The sequence below is a fragment of the Oreochromis aureus genome, linkage group 12 (genome assembly GCF_013358895.1).
Source record: "Oreochromis aureus strain Israel breed Guangdong linkage group 12, ZZ_aureus, whole genome shotgun sequence".
Lineage (NCBI taxonomy): Eukaryota > Metazoa > Chordata > Actinopteri > Cichliformes > Cichlidae > Oreochromis > Oreochromis aureus.
The window spans coordinates 29,189,311-29,211,479 of NC_052953.1; the positions used below are offsets into that span (position 1 = coordinate 29,189,311).

At 40.6% G+C, this 22,169-nt stretch overlaps 1 protein-coding gene across 1 annotated transcript in view; it reads left to right on the forward strand.

Annotated features, from left to right (window-relative positions):
• htr7c (5-hydroxytryptamine (serotonin) receptor 7c) overlaps positions 1 to 21,653 on the forward strand; it is a 32,635-nt gene extending 10,982 nt beyond the window's left edge. Inside the window, exon 2 of the mRNA XM_031743679.2 lies at positions 19,523 to 21,653. Within this exon, the coding sequence (XP_031599539.2) occupies positions 19,523 to 20,261 (739 nt within the window). The 3' untranslated portion in view covers positions 20,262 to 21,653. The remainder of the gene's footprint in view (positions 1 to 19,522) is intronic.
• Positions 21,654 to 22,169: the final 516 nt, after the last annotated feature.

Sequence of the window (22,169 nt, forward strand, 5' to 3'; positions counted from 1 at the left end):
ATTAACTTGTGCATGTTACTCTAACTGATACAGCGCTCTTCATATATGCTCACTGCTGTGCATCATTAAAATATACTTATCAGTTAACAATCCAAGAATGTTTTATGATGGATGTGCTCATTGGCTATAGTTCAATGTGACTTTACAGCAGATTTGTTTTCCCTGTTATTTAGGTCAGGTAAATGCTGGGAAGTTAGTGATTTAACTCCCGGCACTAGACAGAGTTTGTATTCCAGCTGTGAAATAGCAAACTGAGTTATGGCACACCCATCACTGCCAAACTGCCCTTCAGCAAGACACCGAACTTTAGAACTGACAACTAACTGGGTCAGTGCACTGTGTGCTGAACTTCACTCTTTGAAATGTCTGGTGTGGAAAAGGGAAAATTCTAGCAAGAAGCAACTACAAAAGTTTAAAAACAGCAGTAAACAGAAACATTACCAATACAATGTCGCGCTCTTAGCTGATTTTGAGTATTCAGGATTGCTCAGAAAAAGGAGAATCTCAACACTGACAGATTAGCCTGGCATACAGAATAGAAAGCTCCTGTAAGCTGACAATCAGAAGGCATTTCAACATACAGCGAGAGAGATGTGCTGACCACATAAATTCTTGATTCAACTCTCTCTAGATCTGTAGCTTCAAATCTTGCAGAAAAACACACTGATCCTGAGTACTGACAGTTTAGTCTGCAGGTTAGTGACATTATTCAAAATAACACACAACAACAACAAAAAACTAAAATGTAATTATACAGTCCCAAACAAAATTTTAAGACCACTTCAAAAATGGCAAAAAAAAAGTCATATTTTGCATGGTTGGATCTTAACAAGGTTTCAAGTAGAGCTTCACCATGCAACAAAAAGAAATGGGAGTGTGACAAAACATTACTTTTGAGCATGCAGTTTATTGAAAACAACACTTAAACTGAAACAGGCTGTTTTACAGCTGATCAAAAGTTTAAGATCACACCTCCAAAAAAACCCGTAAACCACCCCCAAACCAGAAATCAAAATTTCAAACATGAACTCAGCAATGAGCAGCTCCATTGTTGTCCATTTTTGAAAACTTCCCTTGCCATCCATCCCCAAAGGTTCCCATTTGGATTTGGATCAGGGGAGCATGCAGGATGGTCCAATTAGAATGATGTTATTCTCCTGGAAGAAGTCCCTCGTCCTGCGGGCATTGTGTACTGTAGCGTTGTCCTGTTGATAAACCCAGTCGTTACCACACAGATAACAGCCCTCAGTCATGAGGGATGCTCTCTGCAACATCTGGACATAGCCATTGGCCGTTTGACGCCCCTGCACCTCCTAAAGCTCCATTCTTCCACTGAAGGAAAAAGCACCCCAGACCATTATGGCGCCCCCTCCACTGTGGCACATAGAAAACATCTCAGGTGGGATCTGCTTGTCATGCCAGTAACGCTGAAAACCATCAGGACCATCAAGGTTGCATTTTTTCTCATGAGAGAATAAAACTTTCTTCCACCTTTCAATGTCCCATGTTTTGTGCTCACTTGCAAAGTCCAAACGGGCAGTTCTGTGGCGTTCAAGGAGACGAGGCCTTTGAAGACGCTTTTTGTTTTTGAAGCCCTTCAGTGTCAGATGCAGTCTGATGGTTATGGGGCTGCAGTTGGCACCAGTAACGGCCTTAATTTGGGTGGAGCATCATCCAGTGTCTTGATGGACAGCCAATTGGATCCTCTGGCTCAGTGCTGGCGAAATTTTTTTGGGTCCTCCACTTGACTTTTTTGTTCCATAACCCTCAGGATCATTTTAAAAAATTCTAAATTATGCTTATGCAGTTCAACAACCCAACCACATTCAAAAAGGGAATGTTTTTTTTCCTTTGCCATCAGAACATCATGACAGTGTGACTACCTGACAGAAAATGTCAATGAATCCACATTTTTACACAGATTTGGCCTTTTAAAGGCATGTGGTCCTAAACTTTTGATCAGCTGTAAAACAGCCTGTTTCAGTTTAAGCGTTGTTTTCAATAAATTGCATGCTCAAAAAATGTTTTGTCTCAGTCCCATTTCTTTTTGTTGCATGTTGAAGCTCTACTTGGAACCTTGTTAAGATCCAACCATGCAAAATATGATTTTTTTGGGTCATTTTTCAAGTGGTCTTAAAGTCTTGTTCGGAACTGTATATATAGGGTCACTCCTTCTCACTCTGCCTTGTTCCCAAACAGTAGCAGCGGTGTCAGAATAATATAGCTGTCAGGTAATTATCAGAGAATGTTGTATGATGGATGTCCTCAATGGCTGTGACTTTATAGCAGATTTGTTTTCCTTGTTATTTGGGTCAGGTGTTATTAGCTGGTTATGGTCCGGTACTATAAATCAAGTTCGACGCACCATGGATAGTGTTTTTTTAAACTTTATCTTAATCATTTAAGATATGTACACACATACATGGGTGTTTTTTTATATCAGCGATTTTCTGCTTTAATTAAAACTAAACAACTGAAAAATTGGAAACCCCCCCAAAAAAAGAAGTGTTGTCAAGATTGTGCCAAAGCAACGAGCGGTGATATAACAATAAGAGGATCAGGCAGGTGATAAAGCAGATAAAGGCCCACACTGCTTTTCCTTGTTGATGCTGATAGTAATGGTATTCGTGGTAGCCAGAAGCTGTTTACAATGAAACATTTGATTGTGTCTTTTAACATGGTTTGCTTCAAAGAGGTAAAATACGATATTTATCTCACATTTGTGAGGAAAACTTTTTTTAAAAATTATATCATAATCATCAGTGAGTAAGAAATGTGCCCCTGATTGTAATGACTCACGAGCTTGTAGGTGCTCAGATCAGCAGTTCCAGTGTTCATGGATTGAGTGGGTGTGTCTGTGAGAGCACAAAAAATATACATCACCTGTAAGAAAACAGATTGTGTGCTACATTTATTGCTGCTCTACACTTAAGTTCAAAACTGCATATGCTTTGTGGAAGGTGGAGACACCTCTTAGAAAGAACCACAGTTTTCCTCCTTTAGCTCAAATGATGGAGCTTACTGCTCGGCATAACACAGGAAGGATTTCACTGCCACTCAGTTTCCCAAATCTGATTGAATAAACTCTAACATGAATAATTTCATGATGTAAATGAACAGGACGCTGGTGCATATGCAGTCAGTCTACATTAAAAAACACACCGTAGCTGAATAAGCCAGCTTCGTTGTTCGCACACATTCCTCGCTGCACTGCACTTTTTCTTAGAGTGACAGTTTTTCGCCTATAATTATGTGCACTGCTTCTGCAACACAATGCTAACCTCTATTTTGCCAGATCACTATTATCACTGTTATTACCTTGTTGTCACAGCTGTGTTTGCTCACCTGCAATGGCATTTTGTCTGTCTGTCTTTGAAATTAGGCCACACTGAGACTGGGGATGTACATGGACATGTACAACTGTGATTAAATATGGGTTTTCAGCAAAAAGTTAAGACAGCTACTGGCTCCATAATTGCAGGTAAAAGAAGAAAAACAAAAACATGAAGAAGTGAGACCTTGAAAAGAGGGTCATTTTTCAAAAACTAATGTAAATTTATGAGGAAAACAAAGCTGTGAGGTTGATTGTGAAGCTCTTAATCAGAGTACAGCTTACTTTGCACTTCTTTTTTTTGCATTAAAAAATAGTGCAGTGTATTTAGACAAAAAGAAACGAGGATGAGGTGACAGCTTTTGTGCATTCAACACAATGGACCCATGCAAGTACGTTACTGGTTAAATCATCAATATGGCTCCGTACTCGGCTGTCACAAAAATTTGATCCAGTCTTGCAAAGTGAATTGGTGGCAAAAAACTCCACATTTTTGGGAGTTAATTTGTGCTTTTATAACATCAAATACTATTCAACATTTTGTCATAATGTACCACTTTGTTCCCAGAAAGTATCTAGTTCTTTAATATAAATGTAAATATGTGAAATTATGAGTTTTTCCTTGGAGTACGTGTAATTAATTAATTAATTTTATTACATTTTTATTTTGTTTTACCCTAAATTTTCCCAAAAAGTGCCATCAGACGCAGGTGAATAATTGATATTTTTTCCCCCCTCGCTTGCCTTAGATGAGATTAGCAAAATTCTTGCTATAATGAATATTCTTGTCATTAGTCATTTCTTCATCTCTGGGTAGTGCACTGAATTTGACCTCCACGTTTGATGTTCTGATGTGTGTCATCCAGTACAAAATCAAATTTAATTCATTGCTTTCTTCTCCTGGAAATTATTAATATCAATCTTGCTGAAGTCATATCCTATCTTTGCTTATGTCATTACCTCTGGCTGAACATACTTTTGTCATTTATTTGATCAAAATCTTTCTGTATAGAATACAGCTTAATTGATTTATACTTCAATAGATTTTCCAATTAAAGTGACAAATCCAACGAGATAGAAGACATGCAGTAGATCCACTGAATCGTTTAAAAGATTACAATCCCCCCTCAGATCTCCTGTGCTCCTGATTGGGATGAGAAAATGATCACATGAATAAATGAGCAACGTTTGCATATAAGATTCTAAAAAAGAGAACACCTGCATTTTTTCTTTACCAATCATGCTTCGTGTTTGAATGCACACAGATGAGCTATTGTTCTATATGGATAAAAATAAAGGGAGAAGCCTTTAGTGAATGTACTTGTATAGCTCCTTTTAACAGCAAGGTCATTTGAATTTTATTACATGAGACAATCAAAAGGAACCATAACAACACAGAACTGCAGAAAATACATATAAAAGACTTTATATAGCTTACAATATGTATATATATATTAGGGGTGCAACGATACACAGAATTCCTGGTTCGGTTCAGTTCGATACTTTGGTGTCACGGTTCGATATTTTTTCGATACAAAAAAATGTTCAGGCCTTTTTAATTTGTCATTTATTAAAATTATAAATATACATTTTAACTCAAAAGTACAGTTTTTAAATTTAATGTTGCTGAAACAACAAAATAATAAAAAAATAAATAAATAAAGAGAGTTTATTACAGAGAAATGGCTCTTTCCAAAATAAAAGCTATACTATACGCTTCTTCTGGGGTATATTCTCAGCAGCATATTAAACATATCAGGTCCCCATAAGGAGAATCATGTGCTGACGGCTGTCTAAATGACTCGGGTAAAGTTTGTAGCATGCATGCTTGTTGTTTTTGTCTGCTTCCACTTGTCTTTGCACTAGGATGATGTCGGTGTAAATGTGCAGTCCACTTGTGTTCCCACTAGTGCTGTCAGCGTTAATCTCGTTAAAATGACGTTAACGCCATAATGCAGCAAATCTCCGTTAACGAGTTAAAATTATAACGCGGCAAATATCCGTTAAGGAGTTACCGCGGATCGCGCCGTGCGTGGGGCTGGATGGCGTCAACACGTTAACGAGCTAACTGTGCTAACGCAGTAGTTCCCACCAATGTAATTGAGCATTGCGTGGCACATCCGACATACTGTTTTACTTTTGTCCATGACACGCTTACCTTCAGGGTCATACTTCACATGAAAACCAACATAGTTCCAAACGCCAGATCTGAATGAGGGTGGGGAAGGTTCAATTTTGGGAACTTCTGTCTCGCTAGCTTGCGCTGCGCTCAGTGGATCTGCGCTTGACAGTGCAGCCTAGGCGGAGTAGTCGAACGCAGATCCACTGAGCTCTCAACACAGACAGCATCGTCAGAAGAAAAGTTGATAAAATAAATTAAAAATTTTGTATTGTTCGATACATAGGCGTACTGAACCGAAAGCACTGTATCGAACGGTTCAGTACCGATACATGTATTGTTGCACCCCTAATGTATATATATATTTGATTGTCAATATAAAGTTTGATTTGGTACAGTGATGCTAAAGAGAAAGTACACGCTTTTAGCAGCAAAAACGTGAAGTAATTGTTTTCTTTACTTCATCAGTGTCTCACATTGTTGTGGAAGACTTTGGCCCACTCTTCTTTACAATGCTGTTTCAGGTCATTGAGGTTTGCAGACATTCATTTATGGACAGACCTCTTGAAGTCCCATCGCAACATTTCAATCAGGTTGAGGTCTGGACTTTGACTGGGCCAGCACAGTGATTCTTTCTTTTTCAGCCATTCTGCTGTTTATTTGCTGCTGTGCTTGTGATCATTGTCTTGTTGCATGACCCAGTTTAGTCCAAGCTTCAGCTGTCAGACAGATGGCCTGACATACAGAGGGGTTCATGTTTGACTCGATTACTCGAAGAGCCCAGATCCAATATCTGCAAAACAAGCTCAAATCATCACCCCTGCACCAACATGCGGACAGCTGGTGTGACGTATTTGTGCTGGTTTCTTGTGTTTAGTCTTCGCCAAATGTAGCACTTTGCATTGTGGCCAAACGCTGATTTGGATTTGCTCTCGTCTGTCCAGAGGACATTTTTCCAGATGTCTTCTGGTTTGTTCAGATGTAGTTTTGTAAACCTAAGCCATGCTGTTATGTTTTTTTTTTTTTTTTTTATTATTTTTTTTTAGAGAAACAAGACTTTCTTCTTGCAACCCATCCAAACAACCCATATGTGTTCAGTCTCCTTATAATTGTACTGTGATGAACATTAACATTTCACATACTAATCCAGGCCTGTGGAGGCTGAAATGTAGCACTTGAGCTTTTTGCATAGCATTCATAGCACAGTCTGACCTTGGGGTAAATCTGCTGGGAAAAAAGACAACTGTCTTGAATGTTTCCACGTGTAAAAAATCTAAGGTCATTCCTGTTGTCTTTCCATTGTGTTAACACACACCTGAATGCTCCAGACCAGAAAAGTGCCAGAACTTGTGCTTTTATAAAAGTGCTCACACATGCATTTGATCATTAGCACCTGGCTGCTGCTTACCCTTGTAATCCTTATGGAAGTGATAAGACTGTACTTGATCTTTTTTTTTTTTTTTTTTTTTTTTTTTTTAAATAAATGACACAGTGTAATATGTCATGTTCTGTTGCTCATCTGAGATTGTATTTACCTAAGAACCAGATTATTTTTTAATATATGTAAAATCTTATAATTGAAAGAGGGTGTACTTTGTTTTTACAACAACTTTACAATGTCTTGTTTTGCCCTCACATGGGTTATAGCCTTTAAATATATCCTCTTGCTCTTAGCCGAGCTTTTTAATATCTCTGATATTTTCATCTGCCCAAAATAAAAGGTCAGTAAGAGGATAAGAGGTTGACAAAAGAGCAGCACTCAACGGTTGCCTTTGTGTTGCATGGTAGTGTTGTGACTCTGGAACAAGTTGGCTACAGCTCCTCCTCACTGTCCTTTTCCATTTGCAGAGGCATGAAATGATGGCGTATAATGGGGCGCGCAGCTACTTCAGCTATACCAACTGCTGGCTAGATGCCAAATTGGAAAAAAAGTGAGTCGGTTCAAAAGAGGAGCTGTCTGTGGTATCCTTGGTAACTAAAATTGCTCAACATTTTTTCTCAAAGGTCAGAAGAAAAACGGGAAGAAGTGGAGACTTGGATTCCTCCCCCACATCTGAGACTTCCTTTAAGCTTATTTAGTTTTCAAGGTGTCCTTTGAGAGGGAGAGCGACAGAACCAAAGGGAAGGTGACAAAGATGGAGGGGCTCTTCACCCTGGCTCTCTCTCATCATCATGACAGGGAAAAAAACGGAAAGGAAGACAGATTTGCTGGCACATACTTATTCACCTTCCAGTACCAGACTTTACTCGTTGTATAATAATGAAGAGAAAATGAGTACACTCTTTAATATTTAACGTAACATTTTGGGAGCTTGCATTTGAGACTGTTAGTGAGATGCTACTCACAGCTGAAAGTGTATATTTAGGTGGCCAGTAAGCGCAGCACAATGACAAGCATGCACATGTACAAATGTAATTTCCTTTGGAGAGCCAAAAGCCTCTAGAGGCTTTGTAGCTGCATTACAAATCAGGTCGCCATGGCTGCCACCATAAAGGAACTCCATTAAATAATTGACAGGGAGCAGAAAATGGCTAAATGCATAACAAGCAGGCATAAATCCATTCAGGAAGGAAAAGTAGATTGTGTGACAAGATGGAGCGATTTACTAATGTGACAGAGAAGAGAGAACGGTCTCATTTCTTACTAAAAAACACAACATTGAGGTAACTGAGAAAAAGTTTTTGTGGACTGAGGAGCTTCCTAACAGTGCTGGTCCAAATCAAAAGGCACCATGCATACATAAATTCTGTCTTAACCTCATTATTTCTACTTACATAATAGTTATATATAGGTGAGGCTGTGCAGCTGAAACAAATTGAGACCAGTTTGCCTCTGTTACATGAATATTAATTAAAAAATGAAGAAAGACATATGACCTGAACCAAAAATTTATGAGACTGCAAAACAAGTCACTTAACAGCGATCACTTGGAGAGCAAACACAAGGATCAGAAGGTAATGTCATAACAAGTACCGCGTTGTTCTAACGCCAGGTAACAAAGTAATCACTAAATTGCTTCTGAGCTGTGAAAATGTAATTGCCATGGTATTAACAAAACAGCAACAACTAAAACATTGCTACAAAGGTAAATCTATTAGCTGCTTAACACCTAAATGTTGTTAAACAGCTAATAGGCTGTTAGCTATGTCAGCGGTCTCTGTTAGCTAGCATCTATTAGCTAACAGAGGTCACGCGTGCTGCAAACTTTCTCATATGTGTATCAAAGTCACAATTATTGCAGACATGCTAAACATGTACAATGTTACAAATGATACCAAAAGGAACCAAAAACTGAAAGATAAGGAGGACTTTCTGCTTATTAAACAGCTAATAGACTAATTTAACCTCGATGAAACCAAAGCTTAGATGTAATTTGTCTAACCTCTACCATAGATTTTAAGTAAATGCAGTACGACAGATAGATTATATGGACATAGGTACAGGGCCATTTATACATTATACTGACAGAAGCTGTTTAGCCTTGGAAGCTCATAGCATGAAGCTCTTGGTACACAGTTTCTGTGCTGATGTTAATGTGAGACAAGTTACTGAGTCGAGAGAGTTGGACACTTTTACACATTATGCACATTAGCACGCGGCAAGCCCGTTCTGTAACTGTATATGGTCTGTTGCTGAGTTGCTGTGGTCCCTAAACTCTTCCATCCATCCATCCATCTTCTTCCGCTTATCTGGGGCAGATAAGCAGGGGCAGCAGCCTAAGCAGAGAAGCCCAGATCTCCCTCTCCCCAGCCGCCTCCAGCTTGTCCGGGGGAACACCCAGGTGTTCCCAGGCCAGCCGAGAGATATAATCTCTCCAGCCTGCTCCGGGGCCTCCTCCCAGTGGGACATGCCCGGAACCTCTCACCTAGGAGGCTCCCAGGAGGCATCCTTATTAGATGCCTGAACCACCTAAAATGGCTCCTTTCAATGTGGAGGAGCAGCGGCTCTACTCTGAGCCCCTCCCAGATGGCTGAACTTCTCACCCTATCTCTAGGGGAGAGTCCAGCCACCCTTCGGAGGTGCTGATTCTCATTCCCACTGCTTCACACTGGGCTGCGAAGCCGCCTAAACTCTTCAACTTTGTGAAATTACAGCTCACAGTTTAATTGGTTTATCTATTTGCTTGATTTTGTACATTTGTTGCAATGGAGCTGAAAACACCTGATAACAAAGATTAAGAGGTATTAAGAGGTCTGAAAAACCTGTGTGTGTGTGTTGTTCGAAAACCCCCCCCATAGCTATTTGTGTTTTTTTTCAAATCAGCTTCTTTACCCAACAGCACAACAACCAGTAATAGAAATAATTGAGCCATACATAAAATGTCTAGTGTGTGATAGATTGACCAACAAGCCATGATGCACAGAAAGATGTGACTTAGTGCTTGGGAACTAGCCCGAGGAGCAGAAGAGCAGAATAAAGTCCTCTTGGGGCTCCATTGTCAGGAAGAAGAGATCAGAAATACTGGCAGGAGGTTGGAGTCATATGATGTTGTCGGGGTCTGATGGGACAAAGAGTCGGAGGAGCATGCCGAAAACAGAACAGTGTTAAATAATGTGTGTGATGGGAATTGCTTGGTTCAAATAAACTGCAAATACTGCACTATGGCAGTAGAGTAATGTAACAGTATAGATAAAGGCAAGATGTAAGTGGTGCGTTAGTGCTTGTGATGCAGCGCTGACCAGTAATAGCAGACAGCAATAACATCAGCGGCAACAGAAAATGGTGGCAGCAGTGGTTTAAATCAAATAACGTGACATGACAGGAGCAGCAGCAGTGAGAGACACATCAGGAAAAACATAAATGGTATTATTGACCTTGGAAATGGCGCTTTAGAAAAAAAAAACTAAAGGAAGTGGAGCTTGTTAGTGATTTGTTATGTAGCACTAGCGGCAGGTGTTGGTGAATTAGTCGAAACAGTCTGACTTTTATTCATTTATTTTTTAAATTTTACCCAAGTAGGTCCGTTGGACTAGAAATTTGCAACATTTTGCTCTGAAGGCCTTTGAAGTAATTAAGAGTCACTTTTCCGTCCTTTAGTTTTATGCATGTTTTGTTGCCACGTGTTGATGCATGTAGAGCAACATGCTCTACATGCTCATGTTGGATTCAGGGGCCATGCAGTGCCTCCTACATTATCCATATTTTTGTATGGTCACTGACTCTCATTATAAAGGGAAGATCATCAAACTGACTTTGACTGAGTTTAGCTGGAACACCAGTGAAAACTTTAGTTGGGATGCATAAATTCCACCCTTTGGTCTTTGGTGCACTTTCCTCAGATACTTTAATCCCAGCTGTTTTGTTTTGTCACCGTTCTGGTTTAACTCAATGCTTTTGTGTTGCAGATTTTTTCCCCCAGCTTTTTAATTCGCCTTTATTCCTGTACCCTATTATCTACCCCGCTCAGCTCTCTTCTGTTCTCTGCTGTTTTTCCTTTGTTGTCCAAGGACACCCAGCACTGACTGGGATGGACACAATGACTGTTGGAAGTGGATTTCATTTATCACTGTGTCACTAATAGCTGCCCATCATCCCTATTGCCGTGAGAGCCCTTAAACCTCCAATAGTGACAGGTGGTGAGTTGTGTAGGAAAGGCCATAAAATATCCACTCAGAGGGTTTACAACAATTAGGAGGAAGTAAAACAGACATAAAGGATTTAAAGTCTGATGAGGGGAAGTGCTTTGTGAAGCTAGGTGTGTCTTGTAAGTATACAGGATGACTCTGTAAATAGGTCACCGATAGAAAATGGTTTTCATTGCTACATAATTAACAAAATAGAAAAAATCCAACAGATTTTAAAGGGTCAGGGATGTTATCGGTGAGCACTGAAAACCAGGATTGTTTTGGGACCCCAAAGCAGGCCTGAAGTATTGAATGTTGAGAAGGATTATAGATCACTTTTGTCTCAGATCTGTCCTTGAGCTGTGTTCAGCATGCCCACATTTCCCTGTGGTTCCACATGGATAGTTAAGTGTTTACAGGACAATACAGTAGTAATCAATCTCTGTTAAAATCTCCCTTGTTCTGTGGAAGGTGCTTCCAAATTAATATTTTGCAGACTTGCCTTCACAGAATAATTCAACTTTATTCCCACTTTATGCTGTGTTTACTGTGCTTTTTCAAAGTTGGCACTTTAATGATAACATAACTTTGTGCTATAGATAGGAGTACCAGTCACAAGTCTGGACATGGGTTGTACTGTATACACATGTGGGTAACAGTTTGATTGCGGCTGTTGCAATATTATAACATGAGTCAGTGTGGCTACAATGGTGAACTGGAGAAAAAAAAATGGACGCTAGAGGGGTATAAGTTTAACATTCAGTCAGATTAAAAGAAGTTATATAGACTTACTGACCACTTTATTAGGTACACCTGTTCAATTGCCCCTTATCACAAATATCTACTAGCAACCTGATGCATTTAGGCATCTAGACTTGGTCAAGAAGACCTGCTGAGTTCAAACTGAGCATTAGAATGGGGAAGAAAGTTGATTTAAGTGACTCTGAACATGGCACGGTTGTTGGTGCCAGATGGGCTTGTCCGAGTATTTCAGAAACTGCTTATCTGGTGGGATTTTCCCACACAACCATCTCTAAGGTTCACAGAAAATGGTCCACTGTCACGGCGGGGTGCGCCGGTGTGTCGATGAGGTAGACCCAAAAGCAGAGACAGTGGAGATAGAACTAAGTTTCCAAAAATAAAGCGAGCCTTTATAGTGGCTGATGGCATGAGAACAACACTAGAGACACACTGAAACTGGGAAAACTAAGGAGACTAAGAACACTGTGTAAACTAAAAGACTATGACACTCTGTGAAAGAACTATGAAAAACTATGAACACAGAGTAACTAGGAATGCTATGAAACACAGTGAAACAATGAGGGACAACTATTAAATCTGTGGCGAGGATAATAGACGACCTGACAAAGAACAGTAAGAGACAAAGGACTTAAATATACACATAAGGTGATGAGGGGGAGTGGAGACACGTGAGGAAACAGCTGACTAGGATGAACATAATGATGCACAGGAAATGTAAACCAAAACACAAAGACATGAAAACTGGACTTTCAAAATAAACAGGAAAACATGACAAGACACAGGCATGACACGAACTTGACAACATTAACCAGGCAGGCAAAAAGCATGACCAATAACACCCAATAAACAACAAGGGGAACTTAAACACAGGGGAAGATGACACAAAGAAATTAAGAAACAAAGGACTAACAGCAACCTAGAAATTGACTGAAACTAGAACACAAATGAATACAAAATGACACACTAACAACCCACATACTGGGTCATGTGACCCAGTACCGTGACAGTCCACAAAAGAGAAACTATCCAGTAAGAGAAAGTCCTCAGGGAGAAAATGCCTTGTTGTTGCCAGAGTGGTCAGACTGCTTCAAGCTGATAGAAAGGCAACAACAACTCAAATAACCACTTGTTACAAGGCAGAAGAGCATCTCTGAGGAATGCCGAAGGGCATCTCTGAATGCACAACATGTTGAATCTTGAAGTTGATGGGCTGCAGCAACAGAAGACCCAACACGTTCTCACTTCCAAAGCGTAATATTTTACGCTAGGTGACAAATCGTCAACACATTATGCTTCCGGGCACCCAACATGTCCCTAAATGATGAGATCGGAAAAATGAGGAAACATGAGAACCGTTTGGAATCAATCTACACATGTTTGTTCATTTTACTTAAATCGCTTTGGAAAACACTATTTAACGTCATTAAAGAGCTGGTTAGGGCTAGGGATAAGGTTATGGTTAGGGATAAGGTTAGGGTTTGGGCTGGAATACATGGCTGGAACGTGTATTACCGCGGGACCGTCACTCTACTGGATTTCACCCATAACCCGGTGTGTAGCATAAGAACGCAGAAGGTCACCTTTCACGTTCCTCAGGAACACCGCGGGATGTGAAACATCGTCGGGATGTTACTCGAGAGTGAGAACGGGCTGGAAGACCACTTTGGGTGCCGCTCCTGTCAGCTAAGAATAGGCTACAACACAGGCTCACGAAACCTGGACAAAAAAAAAAAGACTAGTAAAACAGTGCCTGTTCTGATGAGTCAACATTGAGATGGGGTCCGAATTATATCAACAGGTCAGGCTGGTGGTGATGGTATAATAGTGTGAGGAATGTTTTTTTGGCATACTTTAGAACCAACTGAGCATGTTTTAAATCCCACATCTATCTCTTTAAGACCACAGTGGGCCCATCTCCTGATGACTGCTTCCACGAGGATAACGCACCATGTTACAAAGGTCAGATCATCCTAAACTAGTTTGTTGAACATGGCAGTGAGTTCACTCAAATGGCCTCCACTGTCACCAATCCAGCAGAGCACCTTTGGCATGCAGTAGAGGTTCACATCATGGATGTGGATGAACTATGAGATGCAATCATGTTATTATGGGAAAAAGAACTCTGATTAATGTTTCCAGCACCTTGAAGATTGCAACGTGTTAGATTGACAGGTAAAATAGAAACTTAAGGGATGAGATTAAAATGTAGGCTATTGTCAAAATGTTGTGGTTGCAAAGAAAGTATTAATGTGTAAAAGTTGTCTAAATGTTTCAGGTTGGACTAAAGTTTCGGTCCAGCATTGCCATCTTGTGTGTGTGAAATGCAAAAAAACAAAACAAAACAAACCTGCAGTCACCCCCTCAACACTTTTTTGTCTTATTAGATTAAGAAAAGGAAAATTAAGGTGTTATGTTTGTTGTCGGTAACTATAAAGTTTGCATAAATTTGGCTTATCAACTTTTTTTTTCTGGTAAAAAAAAATAAATCATTGCCTTAAGTAGCAATTTCCCCCCTCGACACGTTGGCTGAAATAAAATAATAGTTATTCACAGACTGGCTGGAGGTAATACACAAATCTGAGGGAAGAAGTGTGTCTGTCCAGGGATGACTCAGTTTGGCTTATGTAAGAGTCTAAATGTGATTAAAGAAACAGCTCTATTGTTATTTTACTCACTCATTCTCACCTCACCATGAGCAGAAATCACACAAGAGAACAGAACCTGACCTAAACAGGTATAATAAGTGTGTTAGAACAAAAATGCTAAATTGTGTGTAAAACTCGGAAAAAGACGAAGCTGCTCCTTTGCTTCCTTGTTGAAAATTCATGTCGTGCTCTGTCAGAAGAAAAGCAGCTCAATTTCTGTCTTATGGTGCTTCCTCAAATAGAGCTGAAGCGCTCCTTGAGGACTTGACTCGTTGTCAGATGTCGGAGAAATGTTCCAGAGCTCTCACTGAACACATCCGTTGTGCTTCAGTTGAAGAAAGCTCAGAATAAATAAATGCATGTGTTGAACAACTGTACTCTTATTTTCTTCTTTATTTAATTTTTTAATTATTCATTTTTTTATCCAGAGGTCCAACCTTACATTTGTTTAGTCCAGCTCATAATACCCATATTACAACACGGTGTACTTAACAAATCAATAAGCAAACAAGCTTTTCTACGATATATCTTGCACACAGCTGACACTCGAGTGAACACTGAACTGTGTTTTCCGAGATCTTCCCCATTTTCAGCACTCTCGTTCACTTTAGATAAATCAAACCAAGCGTGAAAGCGGCCAGTACTCACAAAGCAATGAAGCTGCGTTTCTCAAAAAACGGTTTGATTTCAGGTGACGTCTGCACCTCTCTGTCCGCTCGCTTAAATCACACGCAGATGAATACAGAGATCTTCCAAAAATGGGCAACACTTAAAATTTTTAAACTCATGTTGAACCCCACCCCTGCACATTTGTGCTTTGACATAAGAATTATAAATGGCTTAGTGAAGGGACTTCAGTGGAAAGTTTCTGTGGGAAAAAAGGTATTCTGACAGACACAGAGCTCCAAATTTACCACCTTGTCTCTCAGCCAGTGGCTTGGATAAATATTTCACCATGTTTCCCCTCTCAGAAGTAAAAGGTTCGTGAGGTTCTCCTGGAGATGACTGACGACTGTTGCACAAGAGGGCCAGTTACAGTGTTTCAGAGCAGAAAATAGCACACTATACTGTGCTCTATGGGGTAGCCTAGTGGAGGTAATGGAATTCTCCATTAGTTTGGGCATTCTGGTTGCCTATGGATGGGTAATTCCTGAGGGCCGCTGTATCTACCAGAGATGTGAATAAAAAAACAATTTAAACATCACTGACTGTGTTCAGGTCATACTTGCATCATAATGTAAGGTTCAAATATGGTATGCATTTTGAAAAATGCTCTAGATTTCTATTCAGACTTACAGATGGTCCAGTAATGCATAAGTCTTGAACCACCTCTCTTTTATGTTTTCCTAACACGGGAAACAGATCCAGCAATTTACTTATAACGTGCAAATGGAGAGGCTGTTGCTTGGGAGGTAAAGCAGGTCATCGTTTATTCAGAAGTTTGGTGGTTCGAAGTCTGGCTGCTCCAGTTATCTTTGGGCCTGGAGTTCAAGATCATCCACATTCAATGGACTGTGAATGTTTTATAGAAAACACTTATATGAAGTAAAAAGCTTGAGTAGAAAAAGCACCATATAAGAACCGGCCCTTTTAAATAACTGGAAATACAGTATAGTCAATATTTGTTATGACCACCGTTATTCTTCAACACAGTCTGAACTCTCTGAGGAAAGCTTTCTCGTCATTTCTTTAAGGAGTCTTCTGGAATAGTTCTCCAGGCTTCTTGAAGGACATTTAAAGCTCCTCTTTGGATGTTTCTGCCTTTTGTTCCCTTTTCTGTTAAGATGATCAGGCACAGCTTCAATAATGTTGGGGTCTGGCTTCTAGGGAGGTCAGTCCATGAGTGACAGTGTGTGTGCGTGTTTTTTCTTTTAGTGCATTCACAGTGTGTTTGGAGTCATTGTCATGCTGAAAAAATCGATCTGTTCTTGTGTTATTAAGCATACCTTAGCCTTTCTCAGTGCCTCCCTTCCTTAAGAACGGCTTCTTGACAGACATCCTTTCACTCAGACCATTTCTGATGAAGCTTGAGTGAACAGTAGATGGATCAGTAGATGGATCCTCTCTTCCGGCGCCCCCCGTGTGCGGCAGCCTGTTACAGCAGCTCTGCTCATTCTGAGTTTCTTTCTTTCTTATTTTTTTTCTTCTCGTAATCAACAAATTTCCCACCTGTGGGACTAATAAAGGTCATCTTATCTTATCAACTGAAGGGCCACATATATCTCTCAGGTCATGTGTCTCTCAGGTCTTTGCTGGGTTTTTTCCTATTTCTTGAAGACAATTTTGTGCCTGTCAAACTATGTGATCTTTGGCATTTTTTATAGATTCGACTAAAGAAACGAGAACATATGATATATTTTTAAGACAGACTGCTAGTAACCAAGTGCATAAAATGCTATTTGGTTCTTGTCTGTCTAGAGACAACACAGGTTCATCCCTTTAGTTAGGTAACTTTTTGATGCTTGAATGAGTCACAGGTCAGTGTTAAGTAGCTTAATAAATAAACAAAACAAAGTCCAATATCTTGACTGCAAATTTTTTAAAAAGAAGCCAGTGTCTAAAGAAAAACTTTGAAATAACACCAGGAAGCTGGTGAAAAAATAAAAAATAAAAAATAAAGTCTGGGTCCTTGGAAGAAAAATGTGAAGGAATGAGGTGTGGTTCAAGACTTTTGCACATCCCTGTGTATGAAAATAAATTTCTGCAATCAGTATTTTAATATCAACATTGGATTAAGTGACTGTGTGTAATGTGGGAGACATCCCTTGTAGCGATCCTGCTTGGTTTCTCAGCTCAGTTCTGTGGCGCACTTATGTTTTTTGTCTCAGTGCTCATAATGTGACAGTGGGTCAGTGCTGGGGACTAACTGTGTTCACCTGGTGAACACAGGAGTTAGTGGAGAGAAGGAGAAAGAACAGTAGACTTTTATTTCTGCATGTTTCTGCCATATTAACCTATCACTGTTACGTCGTACGCGGCAAAGGGAAATACACTTACATGTACGTGTTTTTTGCTGTTATTGATCTTGTTACCCTGCCTCTCAAGGGTTAGTAAAGTTCAATTTTTAGAATGCAAAAATAAGAATGATTAAACCCACAGATGTTTGCATCAGCTCATCCTGCTGCAAGACATGCAAGAAGCAGTGTGATGAAGTGTTAAAATGCGTGCTCTCTTAGCCAAACCGCAGTCATTTGTCTCCAGAAGGACGATGAGAAGATTGTGTGTCCAATGAGAGTGCGCCTGGAAACAGCTCTGCCTTCTAAAGGTCTGAGTATGAGTCATGGTGGCAGAGAACTGCCCTCCACCCCCCACTGACAAACAAATATCCCCCCAAATAAGCACCACAAACACCATCTTCATTACTGAGTAATGGATTCAGAGAGGAGTGTTGCATTACTGCGTATCTATTATGAATTCCATAGAAGCATGCCATGTACCCATCTTGGCTCTGTTTCATATTTATTTGACATTGTTGTCTGGGTGTGTTTAGTCTCCCCTGTGAAACTTAAGTACATTTTAAGTGAGGGGTGTAAACTACTCAGATTAGTGGAGGGATTAGAAGAATGAACACAAAGTAGTTGTTATATAACGTCCACTGAGGACGGATAACCTGAGCTGAAGGATCTTAGAGTCTGACTGTGTGATGGTGTGTGGCACATAAGTTTACATGGAAACTGAAAAGTTACTGTCTCGTATAACCAATGACAAAGGTAACCTACACCAACGCAACTATCAGTCGCGAGTTGTAGCTGTATCTTTTTCTTTCTTTCTTTAGTGTCGCAGTATTTTCTGCCACCGTCAGCCCACAAGACCTGCCATGGGCGACAACATAATGACACCTGTCTCAGATAAACGACTGACGTTTCATTCGGCGTGGCAGTTCTGATACGAGGCGTGTGAGGCTTTTTAAAGCTGATTAAAAAAAATCTGATCTGGGTTAGGTGTCTGTGTGTGTGTGTTGGTGGTGAGGAAAGGGTATAATAAAGCGCTCCTAGCAAAGCGCTAGTTGTAGCCCCGGTGTCCGTTCCGAGTCATTCCGATTTAGATCAATACCACTTGCATTATGTGTTGGCAGTAGTTAATAGGCACCAGTGTGCATCAGAGGTGCTGGACTAGAGAGCATTTTGACATTTTGTGTACCTTCACTCACATGTGTCTTCAACCAGCATCTCTTAAAAATGCACTAGAAATGATTTCTGAGGAGTGTTATAATGTTATTTGACAGCCAAGTTTGTTAATGTCCATACTTAATCTGAATGTAACAGAAAATGAGCTGCAGATGGCATCGAGCTCTGTAATATTTGTGACTAGCATAATACTAAGCTGTACAAACACTGGAGAAAATGTTTATAGATGAAGTAATATTTTAAAACTACACCTGACTTGAACAAGCTGAACTTTTAAAAACCTGCCAATAGAGTAAAGACCCAAGTCGAAAAGCACTGAATGTAATTTGACAGTGAATCACAGCGATCCTTAACATTATTTTTTATGTTAGAATTAACAGCAAAGCAGAAATCAGATAAAATAGCCCGGAGAGTGGAATATAGAGTTTTCATCAATGACGCATCTGGTGCTGATGAGTGCTGCAGGCGTACCGCCAAAACATGCTGTGTTGTACACACAGATTTATCATTTTGTGTGAATAGTGGCTATTTTCCCAGTTTTGTACAAATTCTAGCCTTTCGCACCTCATTTTGTCTTTTTTTTTTTTCCCTGACACCTCCAGCTGCTATTTGAAACCACTGAGCTGCCTGTTTGATTGATAGCTCGTTCTCTACTTACCAAGCTCAAAGAGCCAAAGAAAAAGCAGCAAATAACCCTCCGGGCAATGACAGGGCTTAAGTCCTTTCATTCAGATGTCTGTCTTTGAAATGAGTGGACGTTTCTTTGATGCTACCACACTACAAGCCTAAAAGGGTCTGTGTGGATTGTAAATGATAAATGATTAATAAGATTTTGTTTTTGAGATGACAGAGAGACTATATTAGATGAGGAGTTTAAAAGAAGATGTCAATGTGACATCAACTGCTTTTAGTACTTTATAAAAAGATCCCTGCAACTGAGCAGTGATGCTTCATTTGTCTCCTTTTCTCGCAGGTATCTGGGGATCACACGGCCTCTCACCTACCCAGCCCGGCAGAACGGTCAGCTGATGGCCAAGATGATCCTGGGAGTCTGGCTGGTGTCAGCATCCATCACACTGCCGCCTTTCTGTGGCTGGGCCAAAAACGTCCACACAGCCGGTGTGTGCCTCATTAGCCAAGACTTTGGCTACACCATCTATTCCACAGCTGTGGCCTTTTATATCCCTATGCTGGTCATGCTGGTCATGTACTACAAGATCTTCAGGGCAGCTCGCAAGAGTGGCGCCAAGCACCGCTTCACCGACCTTTCACGACGCGAGCGTCTCGAAACAGTGGCTAACGAGGCTCTCCGAATGCAGGGCCTGAAGCCGCCCGGGGTGGCAGAGGAGTGTGCCGCATTGTCCCGCCTGCTGACCCGCGAGCGCAGAAACATCTCCATCTTCAAGCGGGAACAAAAAGCGGCCACGACACTGGGGGTGATTGTGGGCGTCTTCGCCGTGTGCTGGCTGCCCTTCTTTATCCTGTCCACCGCCAGGCCCTTTATCTGCGGAGTGGAATGTAGCTGTGTGCCCATCTGGCTGGAGCGCACGCTCCTGTGGTTAGGTTATGCCAACTCGCTAATGAATCCCTTCATCTACGCCTTCTTCAATCGAGACCTGCGCTCCACTTATCGTGACCTTCTCCGGTGTCGTTATCGCAACATCAACCGTCGGCTTTCCGCCGTGGGTGTACACGAAGCTCTCAAGGTGTAAGACCGAATGGTTAAAGCCGCTGCTCTCGTACACTCGGTGCTTAAAGGGCGACACTTAAACAGCCGGCCTGCAGACAGATATGGCCTAACGGGATAAAAGTCAGTGTTAGTGGCTCGCTGCAGACAGCACGATCACTTCAGTGTGTGAGTCAGTCATTCTATTTTTGGAAAGAAAATCACAGAGCGTACTTGATGGACTATTCAAGTCGACACTGCTTTTGTGCATATGCCACAATTCCATCCTGTTCCAGATTTATGATGGAATAATGCCGTAACAAAGGAAATGACATATAAACACAATCAATCATTCTAGGGCTTTCAAAGAGACCATAAGGCAAGCAGATTTCTGTATATTAACAAAATTGATGTTTGATAACAAATAACGTTTGTTTCGTGGCTTTCTGAGCGTTTCCCTCTCACCGTGTATCCACGCAAATCCCCGATGATTATTTTTCAAACGGGAGGCAATCACTTTGAGGCGTATTACAGGACTGAAACTTATATCACGCCATCACAAGTCAGAGCCTTCAAGCTGGTCCTCTGACTGAATTTATTTTGAGCACCCTATGTCGCCCAGTTATTTAAAATTTGGTGATTCTAAGTAGAACAAAGTGGGGTGGAAAATGCTGATTTAACACAACATAGTGAGAACGTCTCAGTGTTTGAAGGTAGTTTGTTTTGTGTCTGCATGAAACATTTTTCTTACATGCCACTGTATACATAAATCAAAAGAGAAGTAGTGGCAGCGGTGTTTCATGGGTGACCCAGACACTGCATCGCACAGAAACCATGATACTGTGGAGCTTTTCACTTTTCTCCAGTCATACTTGGTAAATAGAGCAAACTAAACGTTTCCACATTCTTAAGGCTCGTTTTCCTCACTGGTTGTTGACAGTGTTTTTATCTCTCTTCTCAATCAGGATGTGTGCCCCCCCCTCAGTTCAGTACATTTCCTTTTGAACTCCTCAGTGACTTGTACGAACCCATGTCCGATATCATCAGTCGAGCAGTGTGTGCTTTTTTTCTACCTCGATTTTTTGAAATGCTCTACATTTCCTCCCCCCCAAAAAAGAAGCTGTACTGCTGTATCATTTTGTATCGAAATGCTATTTTTTATTGTGTAAAGTCAATCTGTCTACAACTGTGTGCGAGCGCTTTGAGTGACCACTCTGTTATTACCTTGAGAAAGAAGTTGGGGAAAGTGGTAAAAGTATTTCATCACTTTGTAAATAAAGAAACACCGAAAATGTCACTGTGGCCTAGATTAGTATGAAAGCCGTTCGTGCAAAGTCAGTGAAGTTCTCGTTCTTTGGACTGAGACTGCAATGATTTAGGAGACAATCAACATGGGTCTTCTTGCTTTCTAGCCCCACCACAGAGCATCCTCAAATGCCTGATGCACCCAGTATGTCATGCATAGAAATAAAGACCAACCTTTAAGCCCATTAGAAGTCTTTAATACATTTGTGACCTTTCTTAAAGCAGTATCGCCAAGACTGTTGGGCTACAGCTAGGATTCTTAAGGATGGTTGCCCCTCCCGTCTGCCCCAGAAATGCCTTTGTGTTAAGTCTGCTTTGAGCAAATGCTTTTATTCAGAGTCTGGGTGACAGCTGTCTGCTTACTCCAAGGGAAAAACAGTGACGAAGAAGAGTAAAGTAGGATGTGTCTTGTCTTGTGGTCAGAAGGTATGTCTCAGTACAGACATATTTGGGTTGTGTTTGTAGAGGAGTGTCACTGTATTGCAGGCAAATCACCACTTCAAATATATTTAACACATAAAGACCAACTTATAAGACGAACAACATGGCTTTCCAGTCATATTATTAAGGCTGACACCAAACAAGCCTTTTTATTTTGCGTGTACTTAATATATACATATTCCTTCACTCACATACACATACAAACTGC